This window comes from Lagenorhynchus albirostris, chromosome 5 (assembly GCF_949774975.1).
Source record: "Lagenorhynchus albirostris chromosome 5, mLagAlb1.1, whole genome shotgun sequence".
NCBI lineage: Eukaryota > Metazoa > Chordata > Mammalia > Artiodactyla > Delphinidae > Lagenorhynchus > Lagenorhynchus albirostris.
In genome coordinates, this window is record NC_083099.1 from 64975279 (window position 1) to 64991031 (window position 15753).

The 15753-nt window shown below is 40.3% G+C and overlaps 1 protein-coding gene across 1 annotated transcript; it reads left to right on the forward strand.

Annotated features, from left to right (window-relative positions):
- The first annotated feature begins 269 nt into the window (after positions 1–269).
- Positions 270–15476, forward strand: DNAJB11 (DnaJ heat shock protein family (Hsp40) member B11). The gene is made up of 10 exons (XM_060150251.1): positions 270–548; positions 3199–3355; positions 7120–7217; positions 8989–9121; positions 10941–11083; positions 11901–11983; positions 12660–12717; positions 13852–13963; positions 14414–14573; positions 15027–15476. The coding sequence occupies exons 1-10, from the start codon at positions 481–483 to the stop codon at positions 15089–15091; spliced, it is 1077 nt and encodes a 358-aa protein (XP_060006234.1). The 5' UTR covers positions 270–480; the 3' UTR covers positions 15092–15476.
- The last annotated feature ends 277 nt before the right edge of the window (positions 15477–15753 follow it).

The window sequence follows — 15753 nt, forward strand, 5'->3', positions numbered from 1 at the left end:
GGAGGGAAACTTTGTGTACCGCGATGCCGGCTTTTGGAACCCTTTCCCACCACCAATCTTTACGTAATTTTCTGCGACTCGCAGGTGCCGGGGCTGAGCGGATTCCTGCGGCGGCACGATTCTCTGACGTTTCCCCTTCTAATTGGCCGGGAGCTGCGGCTGTAGTTCCGAAGCCTAACTGGCCGGCCTCACCGCCTCGGAGGTGAAGTGTACTGCGCTGATTGGCTGTGAGGCGCCGGCCGCGTGTGATGTCCCGAGCAGCGATTGGCTCTGGCCCGCTGGGTGCTTCTCTCGCCGGGACTCGGGACTCCCGGGAAGTGGACTGGTAGAGGAGGGGGGCAAGCTAGCTGTCGCTCCCGACTAAGTCGGAGACTCCGGCGTGAGGCGGCGTCTCAGGGCCGGGTGGGCTGGCGAGCCGACGCGGCGGCGGCGGCGGAGGCTGTGAAGAGTGCGGGGGTCAGGGGCCCGCACAGAGAGACCATGGCCCCGCAGAACCTGGGCACCTTCTGCCTGTTGCTGCTGTACCTCATCGGGGCCGTGATCGCCGGGTGAGGAACTGGCATCCGCGGGCACGGGGCCCTTAAGTCAGTCTTGGCTGGGGAGGGGGCTTGAGGGAGGAGGGGGCATTGTCAGACTGGGGGAGTGGAGAGGGGCGTTGCTATGGTGAGGCGGTGGAGCGGAGGAATGGGTAGCGTGGGCCAGGCTTGTGGGGTGGAGAGGAGAGCAGAGGGTGATACGGGTGAGAGGGGCTTAGACCCAGAAGACCTAGAGCTAGATTTGCCTAGAGAAGTGAGGGTTGGATGCAGTGCCAAAAGCAACATGGTGTGAGGGGGCTGCTGAGCTGGAGAAGAGGACGATGCAGTGTTGAGCCTGCAACAAGCCATTGGGCGGACATTAAGTGGGTGGGTTATGATGCCAGGCCAAGTGAGGAAGTGGGGAGGACAGGTTAGGGAGGCCATGCTGGGATTGAAGGAAGTTGGACTGAGGGAGCAAGGCAGACCCTTGGGAGAGCCCTTGTACTTCTCAGCTTCTTGAGATGCTGAGCCTGAGTTGTCATCATGCCTCACTGTCTCTCCATGGAGCATTCTTAGGAAGCTGAATGGTATTACGAGCGGGGAAAAAACATTTCCACTACTACACCAATAGGTAGTAGACTGGGATTCTAGCCCACCCCCCTACCCCCACCCCACTTACGAATTATGTGACCTTGAAGGAACATTTCAATTCTCATCTGTGACATGAGGATGATAATGTGCCACCTGTTTGAAGGAAGTAGGACCACCTGAACTCTTGAGATTCTCCGGCCTTTAATAAGATCCACTATCGTATAGGCCTGCTGACCACAGGGTATGATATGCCAGGCTCATATTTTAGAATGTGGGGAATAGTAAAGTCTTAGCTTTTGACAAATTTATAGGTTGCTCTGAATGTAGAAAGCACTACCTAGCAGAGCTTTAAACTTTAAGTACTTGTTATTCTCTTAAAAGTTTTTTCCCTGTGCATATATGCTTCAACTTTGTTGGGTTTTTTTTCTTGTGAAACATATTAAATTTCTGAAAAAATTAACTTCTCCTAGGTAATGCTTTATTGGGTTTTTTAACATGTTTTTTGTTAGTACTTTTTGCACTTAAAGGAATGGGTACCTTAAGTTGTTTAAACAAGATGTCAGGATAAATACTGTTAGTACTGTAGCTATAAACTTCAGTTTTTCCTAAAGGATTCTCTTGGGAACCGTCATGTTGATGCTGAGTTATGCCAGCCATCTTTTCCCTGTGTTTTTCTCAGCTGTTACTTAACCATTTTTATATTAAGTATATCCTAAGCCTCATTTTTTTATATAGCTAGCTCTTTTGTCATTAACATTAGTGAAACTTTTGATTTATTTAGTTCTTGTCTCAAGAGATGTCAAGTTTTTGCAGATTTTTGGGGTGTGGCGATAAAGCACCTAAATAATCCTCATGGAACCCCTTGTCAGTGATAGTTTTTAAAATTTATACATAAAATGATTAAATGATTTTCCTGAAGTGTGACTAAGAGCTTATGAAATACATTTTTTTAAAAAGTTCTGTCATATATTACGTGGCTCTTGATACCCCAATGCATTTTTCCGCACTGCATTTTAAAATTACCATCATTACTACATCGTCTCCCTGTGAACAACTTTCCCATCCCTTTGGTTGAGAGAATGCATTTTCAGAGTAATTTCTGCTGGCTAAGGTGACTCTGGCAAAATGAATAGACTTTTGTGAGCATGCTTATTTATTCATTTCATTCAACGAATATTTATTGGTGTCTTCTATGGGCTGGCTATGGTCCCTACGCTAAAAGTTTGTTAGTCTTATTCTGTCTTCCCATTGGCCCTTCCTGCAAAGATTCCCTTTACAATTAATTTGGTTCCAACATAGTTCCTGGCAAGGAGGTCAGTGGATCTCCACTTTATCTCCTAGCTCATGCCACGTACATATTTGCAGCTGCTGGGACTTATAGGCGCCTGCATATGGGTTCCAGCAGCTGTCTCTAATTAAGACTTGACCTAGACAAACTAGTATAACCACTAGTAATGACTGCAAAATGGAAATTTTCTCTCTCAGCAAAAAATTCCACAACTCATCCATTCAAATGGGTGTTATTCTCTCTTCAAGCTTTTTATTTGGGCTTTGACTTAACCTCTGTGTTAACCTCTGAAGTTAACTTCAGTCACTTCATCTTTAACATTCCAAGAGTGCTACTGTTAGAACATTTCTGTGACATAATCTTTTTGAACAAAGAAATTCATCCTTTGAGATTGACCTTTGGAAGCAGTCAAAAGTCATTTGAAGTCAATAATAGGGGAGAAAAAAGAGAGTCAATTTGAGTATACAGTTCTTGGTTGAAAATGATGTGTGACCATAAAATAAGAAAATGACTTTCTTGACTAAAGGTAGTTCTAAGAGAAGAATACCAGAGATATTTTGAATAATTCTAGTATTGTTCAAAAAGTACATAGCCTCTCATTGTGATTACTTCAATATGAGACTCATTACAGATTCTGGTGTGTTCTCTTTTTAGTCATTCTTTTTCGTGTGTCACGTGGGTACCTTCATTTTCCTACCTCTTTGCTCAGACACAAACCTAAATGTAAAGGAAAAAATTTCACTTTTAAAAATGTAATGTATTAACTCTTCAATGAAATATCTTCTCCCTCTCCCCCACCCTCAGGCGAGATTTCTATAAGATCTTAGGGGTGCCTCGCAGTGCCTCTATAAAGGATATTAAAAAGGCCTACAGGAAACTAGCCCTGCAGCTTCATCCTGACCGGAATCCTGATGATCCTCGAGCGCAGGAGAAATTCCAGGATCTGGGTGCTGCTTATGAGGTGAGTCAGGAAAAGGATAAAGTGTGAATAAAACCTACAGATACAGAAAAAACCATGTAACGCTGAGTAACACTCCCATTTTTCAAGTCACTTTTTAAAAAAAAATTGACACTAGATAAAAGCAGTTGATGCTATATTGTACATTAATGTTAGTAGGTGCTACTTCCTGCCCTTTTCATTTCAGTATTTGTCTTATTAAGGAGAGTAATGTTGAAAAAGACGAATGAAAGAAAATAGGATCGGTAGGTTAATACGTAGATTGATGATCAGTCAATCCGTTTGAGAGTTGGAGCCAGAAACAGAAATAAAATCTAAATGAGGATTGCAAATCCACATGTGCCCATGTGGATCAGGCAGATAACATTCAGGGCAGGTATAAGATAAAACAGGAGAGTGGATATTCTACCTCCATGTTAGGAATCAGTAGCGATTGAAGAGGACTGTGACAAGCTGAAGACTTCTTGCCCCATTTAAAGGGAACAGCTGTTATTCAACGCCAGCCAGTTTTTGCCATATACAGATGCAAACACTGTGTTTGCACACCGTGGCCAGATCATTTAATTTTTCAAGAGGAGTGGAAATCCTGATTTTTTGGTAAATTCTCCTGGTTGTAAAATGCTGGTAACTAATTCAATTTAAAATTTTCTTTTTCGTGCAAATCAAAGAAAACACAGCTGTAGTTTGAATTTGCAACCTGTAATCTAGAGGTCAAAATACTTTCATGTGTATCATCTCATTTAATCTTCATTAGGACACCCTGAGATATAGTAGAGCTGGGCATATTCTTATTACCATTTAAAAAAATTTTTTTAACAACACAGAGGAATATTTACTGAATGTTTAATAGTCTTTTTACTATTTGAAAAACCATTATACACAGAACCTTTCAACACGGTGGTGAAAAAATTTTACAAATAAGTCACTGATAATCTTTCATATGTATTAATTTAGGAGTTAGCTGTTTTGTGTGTGTTGCAATTCACCTTTCCCCTAGAAATAGAATACTATTATTCTGTGGTTATACTTTTTCTTTTCAGCTTTATTGAGATATAATTGACAAATAAAATTGTAAGATATTTAGAGTATATATTGTGGTTACTTGGTACACATATATATTGTGAAAGGATTTCACCCATCTAGTTCATCCATCACCTCATATATTTATTGTTTTGGTGAGAACATTTAAGCTCTGCTTTCTTAGCAGATTTCAGTTATACAATACAGTGTTATCAATTCTAGTCACCATTTATTCACATTTTCTAAAAGGGCACAGAAAAAAATAATTTGACTCCAAAAGTCAGAGAGCTACAACTTCTGAATTCAAATTAAATCCCTGTATAGTGAGAAGACTGAAAACAAATCTGAAAAATATTTTAGTGGAAAAAACCCAGAAGGAAGGGATCCCAAGGCCTCCTAGGTTAAAGAAGTGAATGAACCAAAACAGTGACTTATATACGCAGGTGAAACCTAGAACTAATGGGGTTCCCCTTTCTTCTCTCAACACCTGTAGGACCAAAGTTCCTAACCTCGGGCCCACAAATAAACTTGAGAGGGTTGGTGGACCCTCCTAAATTACTGTATGTAACATTTTCTTTCTTGTTGATCATATGGATTCCATATTTCACACTGTATTTCCCATGCGTATTCCCATTGCTTGCTAGGAACCCAATAATCAAAAATATTTTCTGGGGAAGCTGTTGCTAAGAATTTACCGTGCTCTTTAAAAACTTTACCATGTTCTTTAGCCATGACCTAGGCAAGGCTATACATAGATCATTCATGATATTGCAGTTTAACTCTTAAGAACCTTTCTGGTCACTAGTTCAAATTTTCTTTTTTCTTTGTATCATTCACTTGATTGCCTGCCTTTGGTCCTTAGATAAATTAGTGTTCACAAATCAGAATCCCAGTAAAGTTGAAGAGTCTTTTGTGAATACAAATCTGTCTTCTCTACTGAGCTGGGATTACTACTGGCATTTTAATTAGTTGAGACTCTGGTTGGTTGGCCAATCAACTAAGAAACTCCTTTTTTTCTTTTAATAATAAAAGTTTCCAAGACTATGGAATAAAGTTGCATTCCTTAGAAGAAAAGTGAGGAGTAAGTGAACGGTAATAGATAACTTTAAGGGTAATTTGGGGGTAGTTATTACAGAAGCCTCCTATGTCCAAAAAGAAGCTGACTTAAAAAAATAATCTTTGTTTTGGGGTTTTGAAATGGTGTTTCTTATGGACCCAAATGTGGGGTTCATTTCTTTGCCAAGACAGGAACAGAGAAGTAGACTTGAAAGTGAAAATATTGGAAATCCAGATCACATAATAATGAGTTTTGTTTTGTTTTGTTTGTTTTTAAAGTTAACTCTGCCCATTTCTACTTCCCCAAAGTGGCTATTTTTTTAGGATATTTACCAAACTATTTTTTTCTCACCTGGTCTATCACAGTGGCTTTAGTTGAGTACTCTGGTCCCTTCTAGACTAACCCATTTGTCTTTGCTTTTAAGAATGCTCACTCTCTTGTACACTGAGTTTTTTTTTATCCTTCTAAATGTATCTTAAATGTTAGTAGATTTTTGCTGTGGCACCTTACACATCATTCAGGCCCTGAGCCAAAAGTGTGTCCTATTTACATACGCCAGTTAGATCTTCCCTTTCTTTTGCTGAGTCAACAAGCCCATCTACTTCCAACCTCACGTTTCCTGAGCCAACACAAGTATGGGTTTGAAATAACTTTCTCCTTCAGTCTGCTATCTAAATAGACATTTAAGAATATCAAATAACATAAAGTTATTCAATTTTCAAAGTTATATGTGTGCATATATTTCAGAATGCTCTAAGTAAATGGGAAGCTTTTTTTTTGGGAGGGCAAATTTTGAAGAACATTGAAGCTTATTTTGTTTTACATTCTTTAGTTCTATATATGGAATGGTCCCAATGAGAAAGCATATACCTGTGACTGAGTATGTAGTTTTCTAAAACCATTAAAACTTCAGAAAGTCTTTTCAGGTTGTGAAATTGAGCTTGAGCGTCCTTCATAGAGCAGTGTCCCTTTTCACTCCTTGCAGTTCAAACTCAGGAGGTTATGAGCTGTGTGTGGCAGACAGCATTCTTCCACAAATGGATTTCTACATGAATCAAAAGAATGAAAAGGGAATATGAAAATACTGCAGTGTAGAGCTTTCTGGAGACCTGTCATTGGAGTCCCTTGACTTACCAGTCTCTTAATGTGTGTGTGGTAGTGGGGTGCAGGGGTTATGGTATAGATGTGTAGGGCTGAGCAAACTTGACGGCTGTCCTAATTTACTGCTTCTGTGACTAATGACAGTCTGTCATAGTCATGTCCTAGTTTATAGTTTAGAGAGAGAATATAACATAGTGGTTAACAGCCTAAACACTGGAGTCAAACTACATGGGAAGTAAACCTGAGGAATTCATCTCACCTCTTCCTGTTAACTGCCCTCACATTCATAGCCATGTCGCTAATCTCCAGCATGATATTTATGTGGCTAGGTGAGTTTTGATAAATTTAAATTAAAAACATGAATGGAGCATTGTGGAAAGTTACAAAATGAGCACTGATCAAAGAATTTAGTCTGATAAAGAAAATAACTTTATAAACATGCCTTAATACCATACATAATGAAAACTGAATTCCACTAAAATTTTACACACAGTATCAGAGTTTAAAAAAACAAAAACATAAATGTGAATTCACCTTACCTGAATATTACCAACTCATAATCTTTTCTTCCACTGGCTTTTGCCCCCAGGTTCTGTCAGATAGTGAGAAACGGAAACAATATGATACTTATGGTGAAGAAGGATTAAAAGATGGGCATCAGAGCTCCCATGGAGACATTTTTTCACAGTAAGTAATTTATCTATCTGCAGGGTATTAGTGTCTGAGAATGGATCACTTAGTGATTATTAAAGAATTATCCTTGCTCCCTTGTTCAGAAGCTTTCGATGAAGAGTACAACTCAACTGATCCTTGACCAAGAGGTCATTCATCATCCTTTCTGTGGGAATATACTCCTCTATTTTCACAAAGCTCCAGAAAAGACAGGTGGCACTAAAAGGGATGTCCATCTAGCCAACCATATCAATTAAATCAACCCTGACTGTGTTGGGGGGGATATATGTTGGAAACCAGTTCATTGTATCTCCCTGCTGTCTTAGAATCTGCAAACCACTTAATGAGCAAAGGTGATTCTTACAAGCGGAGAGAGAAATTCCTACTCTCATACCCCAAACTGACTCTTCATCCCATCCACCAGAGAGGGATGGTTATGATAATCAGCATTGTTGGAAGGAGTTGGGTTAGAGGCTCTTCATCCCTTGCTGGGCCCAGCTTTCTGGGAGTGCTGAGAGGCTGGAATAATAAACATCTTTCCTTCCCGCTCTTTGAGCCCCTCTTTGTTGAGCATTTGAATTTTCATATGTCCTGATGATGCATAAATAGGAGATCTTGATCTGGGGTTTCAAGTCAAGTTATAAATAAAAAGATGTTTGAATATGCATTTCTATGGGGATAGGATGCATTGCTTTCTTCAGATTCTCTTCAGATTCTCAAAGAGAATTTTCTTTAGATTCTCAGATTTCTTCAGATTTGTGAACGCTTCCCCAAAAGAAGTAAGAATCACTGTTGCTACAACAGCTTCCCTCATTTAGTGTTTGGGGGTGACAGTAGATTTTCAGGACTTAGGACGATGTGTGAGTAATATTATTAGGAAATCTTTCTCTTCCCCAGGATTGATTTGGCTGCTTTGGCCTACCAGGGAAGTGTCCTGTTTGAACCCCTTAGCAGTTAGAAGTGATACCCAGGGATGCCAGAAAGAAAAAAGGCTCTGCCCTTGCTCCTTCCCCACCAAAATCCTCCCTCTCTGCTTTTATTTAAGATGCAGGGAATCCATTCACCAAGATTGGGTTTTGGTTTTGTTTTTTGGAGGGGTTGGGGTTGTTGTATATTTGTCATCACTATGCTAACATCTGAGGCTCTTAATAACCAAAACTTAACATCAAGAGTAGAACTCCTGTGCAATTGAAGGTCACTGTTTATAGTAATCTCAAAGTGACGCTTCTGTTACTTAACAAATTAATTTTCGTCTTATGAGACCAGAACTTCCTTTTCTGTAAGATCCAGAGTTTTACTAAGGCTGATGCTTTTTTAGTTTAATTATGTTTCCAAGATTCTTGTACAAAGCAGTGGCTTGTTTCAGCAAAGTTAGTTTCTAAAAAAGCATGTAAAGGTGAACACTACAAATGTCCAAAATTACCATTAGGTTTGGCAATACATGAATTTATATAGACTATACCCTTTCTCTCTGTCTCCATTATATCCTGATATTTGTCAGTATTGAGAGAGATTATTTTTTCATTGATTAAGAATTCATTGGCATACTGTATACACTGTACTGTGTGTCTGGACAATATTAAAAAGTAAATTTTTTTGTAGTAGGGGCAATATAGTTGACATTATATAAATTAAAAATTGTGTATGATGTATGACTCCAATGTATTAAAATGTCTTTCAGTTTTGCTCACTGGTGGGACACAATATTTTATCAATGTGAAGAAAACTAAAATTGTAAGAGGTGAACTCTGATATCTTTTCACGATGATTTTACACTTACCAACAGCTTCTTTGGAGATTTTGGTTTCATGTTTGGAGGAACCCCTCGTCAGCAAGACAGAAATATTCCAAGAGGAAGTGATATTATTGTAGATCTAGAAGTCACTTTGGAAGAAGTATATGCAGGAAATTTTGTAGAAGTAAGTCCAAACTATACAGCTATTCATATTGACTCCCAGAATGTGTTCTTATGACTAAAAACAAGAGGTTTCTACGTACCTTCTCTGTCTTTTAGGGGGTGGGGAGGTGTATAGAATTGAATTAATCATAATTCTTGGTTCATGATATGCTGTTATTATTTCATGAACTCATCACTCAGCCCAAGAACTAAATAAAACAATACCAGGAGTTATATCTACCTACATGCTACTTCCCTGTTCCATTCACTTGCCTCCTTTCCCAGGTAACTGTCTAATATGCTGAGTTTTGTCTTTATTGTTCCCTTGCCACTCTTGTTTGTTTGTTTTATTACATATATAGGAATACCTGAATAATATATTGTTTACTTTCACTGTTTTTGACTTTGTAAAAATGATATCATACTATACATTATCTTCTGAGACTGGCCTTTTTTACTCACTCTTAATATTGTCAGAATTCATCCATGTTCTTGCTTATAGCTATAATTCTGCTGAAGAGAATTTCATTGTGACCACGTTGCATCAATAGGCATGTAGGTTACCTCCACTTTTTTTCAATTCCAAGCTGTGCTTTTAGGAAGTCTTGTACATATATCCAGGTAAAAATATTAATTTCCCATGTTCCCTTGCAGACCTGTTGTCTGTCATCATTGCTAATACATAATGTGCATCATTGTTTGCAGTTAGCATGCTCCTAAACAAATTCCTTTTTAATCTAATTATTGTAAAGGATGTATATGACCTTGCTATTTAAATGCCCCCATGGTAAGTTCTTTTTAAGAAAAAATTACCTTGAGAGAGCATAGTGATTAAAAGCACAGAGTTTGGAGCTAGACTGCCTGGTTTAGAATCCTGGCTCTACCATACATTGGTTATGTGACCTTGGTCGTATTACTGAGCCTTTCTGTGCTTTCATTCTTTCCTCTGTAAAATGGAGATAATAGCAGCATCTACCTCATAAAGCTGCTATGAGGATTAAATGAGTTCATAAATATATGTGATTAGGGCCTTGCTTGGCACATACTAAGTGCTATAAAGTGTTGGCTCTAATTATTGTTATGTTATTTATTCCGTTGACCTGGGCTTTCATATGTTCGTAGGCTTTGAGGGATTTTTCTCCAGGCATTCATGTCGTCTCACTGCATGAGCACGTGCCCTGTGATTAGTAGGTGTTTGACTAAACAGGGAAAATCAAGAGTACATTTCCTCATATATTTTAGCTTCTAGTGATTTAGAGGGATCAGAATGTTTACTTGCAATCGGCTACAAGGAGATGGTCGTTGTGTCTTTTCTTACGGGTTAAAGTATCTGAATCGAGACAGCACTGGAAAACACTGCCAGATTGAGTTGCCTGAAACAAGGAAGTGTTTTCATGAGGTTAATCATGACTAATCCTGGGGTGGGAGCCACAAACCAGCTTTTGAAGGCTGTGGTTGTTCTTCAGGGCTTACGCCTTACACAGCTCAGATTTCTCAAGAGATAGTAATTCTGTGCACTACTTTAACTCAGTAGTGTTTTGTCATGGCTTAGAAAAGGTGATTCCATACATACTATCTTTCAGTTCTCTTCTTTCTTACCCTCCTCTCTCTTCTCCAACTTTAGAATTTGAGTCAGTTAAAGATCCATTTGCTCAACTCCTATGTGGGAGCTGACTTGTAACTCCTCCAAGACTTCTCTCAGCTGTGGGTCTCCCTGAGGGGTGGCTTGGGAGAGAAGGGGAAGTGCCAACCCCGGCAGGTGCGCAGAGTCCCGATCTGGTGAGGAAACCAAAGGCTGTGGGACACAAGAGAGAAGCTGATCCTGTGTGTGTACTTGCTAGGTGGTTAGAAACAAACCCGTGGCAAGGCAGGCCCCTGGCAAACGGAAGTGCAACTGCAGGCAGGAGATGCGGACCACCCAGCTGGGCCCCGGCCGCTTCCAGATGACCCAGGAGGTGGTCTGCGACGAGTGCCCGAATGTCAAGTGAGTGCAAGCACCTTCTTTGCTCTGCCAAGGCACACTTTAATCATCTCATTTGTCTAATAAAATGCCAATGGTCCGTACCTAGATTTTTTTTCCCTCCCTCTCCCCCATCCTTCTCTCTCTCCCTCATGTTCTGCCAGAGGATAGAGCAAAGAAATGTACAGTTTAATTTTTTCTGAAAGTATCTATTAAGAATATCTCCTTTTATGTTTATGAACTAATAAGCAGTGCCCTTTATTTCTAAATATACTTAACAAAAATGTTGATATTTTTCCGTTTTCCTACTTGGAATGTTTCCTTTTTCCTACTTGGAATACTTAGAGCAATCTTATGTGTACAGCTAACATTTCAGATTAGACAAGTACTATTTGCTGATTTATGTTATAAATACAACTGTTTAATTGAACCTTCAATTGTATATATTAAAACTAGCTCAGTTATTTGTGGGATCAGTGAAAAAAATCAAATAGGATAAACTCTTCTGTTAGATTTTCTGATAAACATGATGCTGTCCTTTCAGGTGCACATTTATGTAAGTGCGAGTAGTTTTCTCTGCTACTGATCACTCACTTCAAGGCAATCAGTCTACTGCAGGCTTTTTTGGAGTCAGCAATCGCATGGTTATGTGATATATAGTAGCTTTGCCCTGGCTTTTGGCAGGTGGAAGGTGTAAATGGTGGTTTTGTCATTTAGGGATACAGGATAGTCTTCCAAGAGAAAAGGTCTGATTGAGTAGATAAAACTTTATTATCTGTATCTGGGGTTTGGTTTATATTTTCTTTCTTTTTTTTTTTCTTTTAAATGCTCTTTGTCTCAGACTAGTGAATGAAGAACGAACACTGGAGGTGGAAATTGAACCTGGGGTGAGAGATGGCATGGAGTACCCCTTTATTGGAGAAGGTGAAATATTGATATTGATGTTTTGTTATTGTAACTTTATGCTCTCGCCTGCTTATGAACACCTCCCACCCCCACCTCACCCCATACCTCGTGGCCACCTAGTAAATGCATATATCATTTCCAACACACTTCAGTCAGTTTTAGGACACAGAAAGCCTTTTTATGACCATCCTTAAGCATCCTGGCTGGTCCACTTAAGCAGTAGCATTACTGTTTATCCTTTGACTATCATGGCCAAAAGTTACTGTCAAATAGCCTAAGTTAGGTCAAAGTTTAAATGTTCAGAACTTAATGGACTAATTTTAACTCAGCAATGAAAGAAGTTATGTAACTCTAGTTGGCATTAATAAGATGCTCTCAGACCTCACTGAGGGGTTAAATTTAAATCTCTAGAAGAAAAATAGCTTTAAAACATCAGATTCAGGAGACCAGTGAATCATTCCTTGTTTAGGAAGTAGGTCAAGTTATTTATTGCTGTGTCTGAGTCCCAGGTGATCCTCACTAATAATCTGAGACTTGACATAACCAGGTAGACACAGACACGCTGCTCTCACAGATAGGCTTGACAGTCAAAGCCTAAGGTAGTGGCTTTAGAAAATTCTCTCAACTGCTAAATAGATTTGCAGCGTTCAACTTGCGTGGTTTAGTGTGCTGTAATCTCTTCTCTTCTGACAAGGTGAGCCTCATGTGGATGGAGAGCCAGGAGACTTACGGTTCCGAATCAAAGTTGTCAAGTAAGTAATCTCAGTTTAGAGGCCTTCTCTTTAGCCCTTGCTTTTCAGAGGAGTCAGGTTAAAGAAATATGGGTAGCCACCAGGGCACTTCCAGACTTTTTCCTCTGTTTCATGCCCTTAATACCCTAAATATGTAACTCTACAGCCATACTGAAAATTTGGGGTTGGAGCCTAGGATTGAGTCCATTTATTTATTTACTCAGGACTTCCAAGTCCAAAAGGTGTTGGGAGGAAAGCATCGATATTATGAATAAGGAGCTGTGAAAGAGAGGCAGACAAGGAGACCAGAGATTTTAACTGAGGAAATACGGCCCCATACAAGAATGGGAGACTTTTCCATAGAAAGGAGCTTCTGTGACATAATCTGCAGCTGCTGGGCAGCTTCTCTGGTTGGCTTCTCTTCAACGTGCAGTTCTACTTACATAAGAATTTTACCTGGGACTCAGGCTTTCTTGTTTATCACTTGTCTCTTGTTACCACTTTGGAAACCAGTGATACCTCTGTTTCTAAGGATTCATTGAAACAAGGTTCCCACCCAAATATGGAGAAATGGGCCCCCAGCGCCAAGGACTTTTTTCCCTCATAGCACTCTTTAATCTCGGTGATCTTTCCCCAACCTTCCTCACCTACCTTGTCTTTCCCATCACTTCCCAGAGAAACTGGCACATGTACTGTTCCCTGAATAAACCTGGTACCTTCTCAAGTCCTTATCTTTGCCAGAATTCCCTCTTGCCCTATCCCCACCCTCCCCTGCGCCCACCTTATTTGCAGCTTCAGAGCTGATCGGGCCTTACAAGCCCAGCTCTAGAAGCCCCCCAGGACCCGTCCCTGATGCCCTTCTCCCCCAGTCCCACAGCCAGAAGTTGTCCTTCTCTCTTTTCCATAATCTAGTTACTTGTATTTTAATTACGTGCTTTGACTTCTGCTGATTGTAAGCTCCTTAAGATTAGGGTTTAATAAATCTTAGGCTACTTTACAGTCTTGATTAATACTATACACGAAGGAGTGTCTAATAAATGCCTATTTCTTGAAAGAGTGGCATTCATCCTTTTCCATGATTTTTCTAAAAACTTTTTGAACTCTTCCCAAAGAAAGACTTTGGAAGTTAATGATCTTTACCTTGTTCTGTTCTAGGCACCCAATATTTGAAAGGCGAGGAGATGACTTATACACAAACGTGACAGTCTCCCTCGTGGAGTCTCTGGTGGGCTTCGATATGGATATTGCTCACTTGGATGGTCACAAGGTAAGCAAACCAGTTCTCCCGCTTCCTGTCCTTTTAAAGCCTTCACATGGCTGCTGTTGAGGTTACTTCAGCCACTTCGGTCGTTTGGAGCCACGGGGACTAAGTGCTCAGGCTTTGTCCTGTCATCTTTCCTCACTCTGCTGCTGAACGTGTAGCAGTAACAACGCCACAGACCCCTCAGCTACTCAGGCGATTGCACAGCCTTTGGCAGTCTCGTCTTTACAGTCTCCGTTGGTAAAAGCCTTACTTTTTTACGTGTTTCTTTTTTCTTTTTCTTTTCGAAAACCTTCTCTTTCTTTGGCTCGCACTGTCCTAATGCTGTTTCCCCTGCCCCTTCATCCTGCTGCTCTGAGCCATGACATGGGCTCTGGGCGCCAGTACTCACTGGAAGCTGTGTGTTGTGCTTCGAGAGTACCAGTCCTGCTCCAGTCCATCCCCTTTGCTTTCCAGGTACATATTTCCCGGGATAAGATCACCAGACCAGGAGCCAAGCTATGGAAGAAAGGGGAAGGGCTCCCCAACTTTGACAACAACAACATCAAGGGCTCTTTGATAATCACTTTTGATGTGGATTTTCCAAAAGAACAGTTATCAGAGGAAGCAAGAGAAGGTGAGGGTATAATGTTTACTGTTCAAGGAAAGATGAGGTCTACATTAGAAGGATTAGAGGCTTAGGGGTGAAGTCTGCAATGACTGATTGAGAAGAGGGCCCAGTCAGTGGGTCCTAAGTAAAAAGGAAAAGGTGAGAGAGGTCAAAACTGGAAAGAGGACAAAGAAGAAGGAAGACAGCCAAAGAGCTTTCTGTCCATTTCAATTGCCTCTTATTGGATTTTGTGGGATGTATGTGTGGTATGTGTGCCTGAGACACAAAGACAGGGGCTCACCTTGGACGTGCATGTATGGGTATCCACATGCGATAAAGTTAGACATTGGTAGTTACTTGTTTAATTCAGATCCCTCGTTGTCATAAGGCCTTTTGTGAGCCTCCCCATGACACATGCTCTTCAAACTCTGGGGAAGTCACTTTTTTGTTAACGGAGTCATTTGTTCATTCTTTCCTCAGGTATCAAACAGCTGCTGAATCAAGGGTCAGTGCAGAAGGTATACAATGGACTGCAAGGATATTAAGAGTGAATAAAATTGGACTTTGTTTTAAAATAAGTGAATCAGCGATATTTATTATCTGCAGGGTTTTTTGTTTTTGTTTTCATTTTCAATATGCAAGTTTGTTTTAATTTTTTTTTCTTCTAATGATCGTCATGAAATGAATAAGAGGGCTTAAGAATTTGTCCATTCATGTTGAGAAAAGAATGACCAGCAAAAGGTTTAATAATACCTCTCCCTTTGGGGATTTATGTCTGGTGCTGCCGCCTGAGTTTCAAGAATTAAAGCTGCAAGAGGACTCCAGGAGCAAAAGACACGGTTTAAAGGGTTGGAGTTAATTGTTAGCTATTTCATTCGAAATGCCAACTGGAGAAGTCTGTTTTTAAATACAATTTTGTTGTTAATTTTTTCTTGACTCCTGTTTCTTGTTGGTGTAGTTACCCTGTTGTCTCTTCCATCTCCATTTTGGTCATTTTTCCTTGATCAGCCTCGTTTCCCTCCTTGGGGCCTGTGAGCTAGTTGGGTTTTCCTCCCATCAAGCAAGATGAATGCACAAACCTGTGGAAGAGTGATGAAGATCCAGTCCCTGTACCCAGTTAAACACACATGGCACTTTCTAGAAAGGAGCCTGAAGAAAATTAGAGATTGGAGTAGGTGAAACAAGGTCACACAACCACCTAATTGTC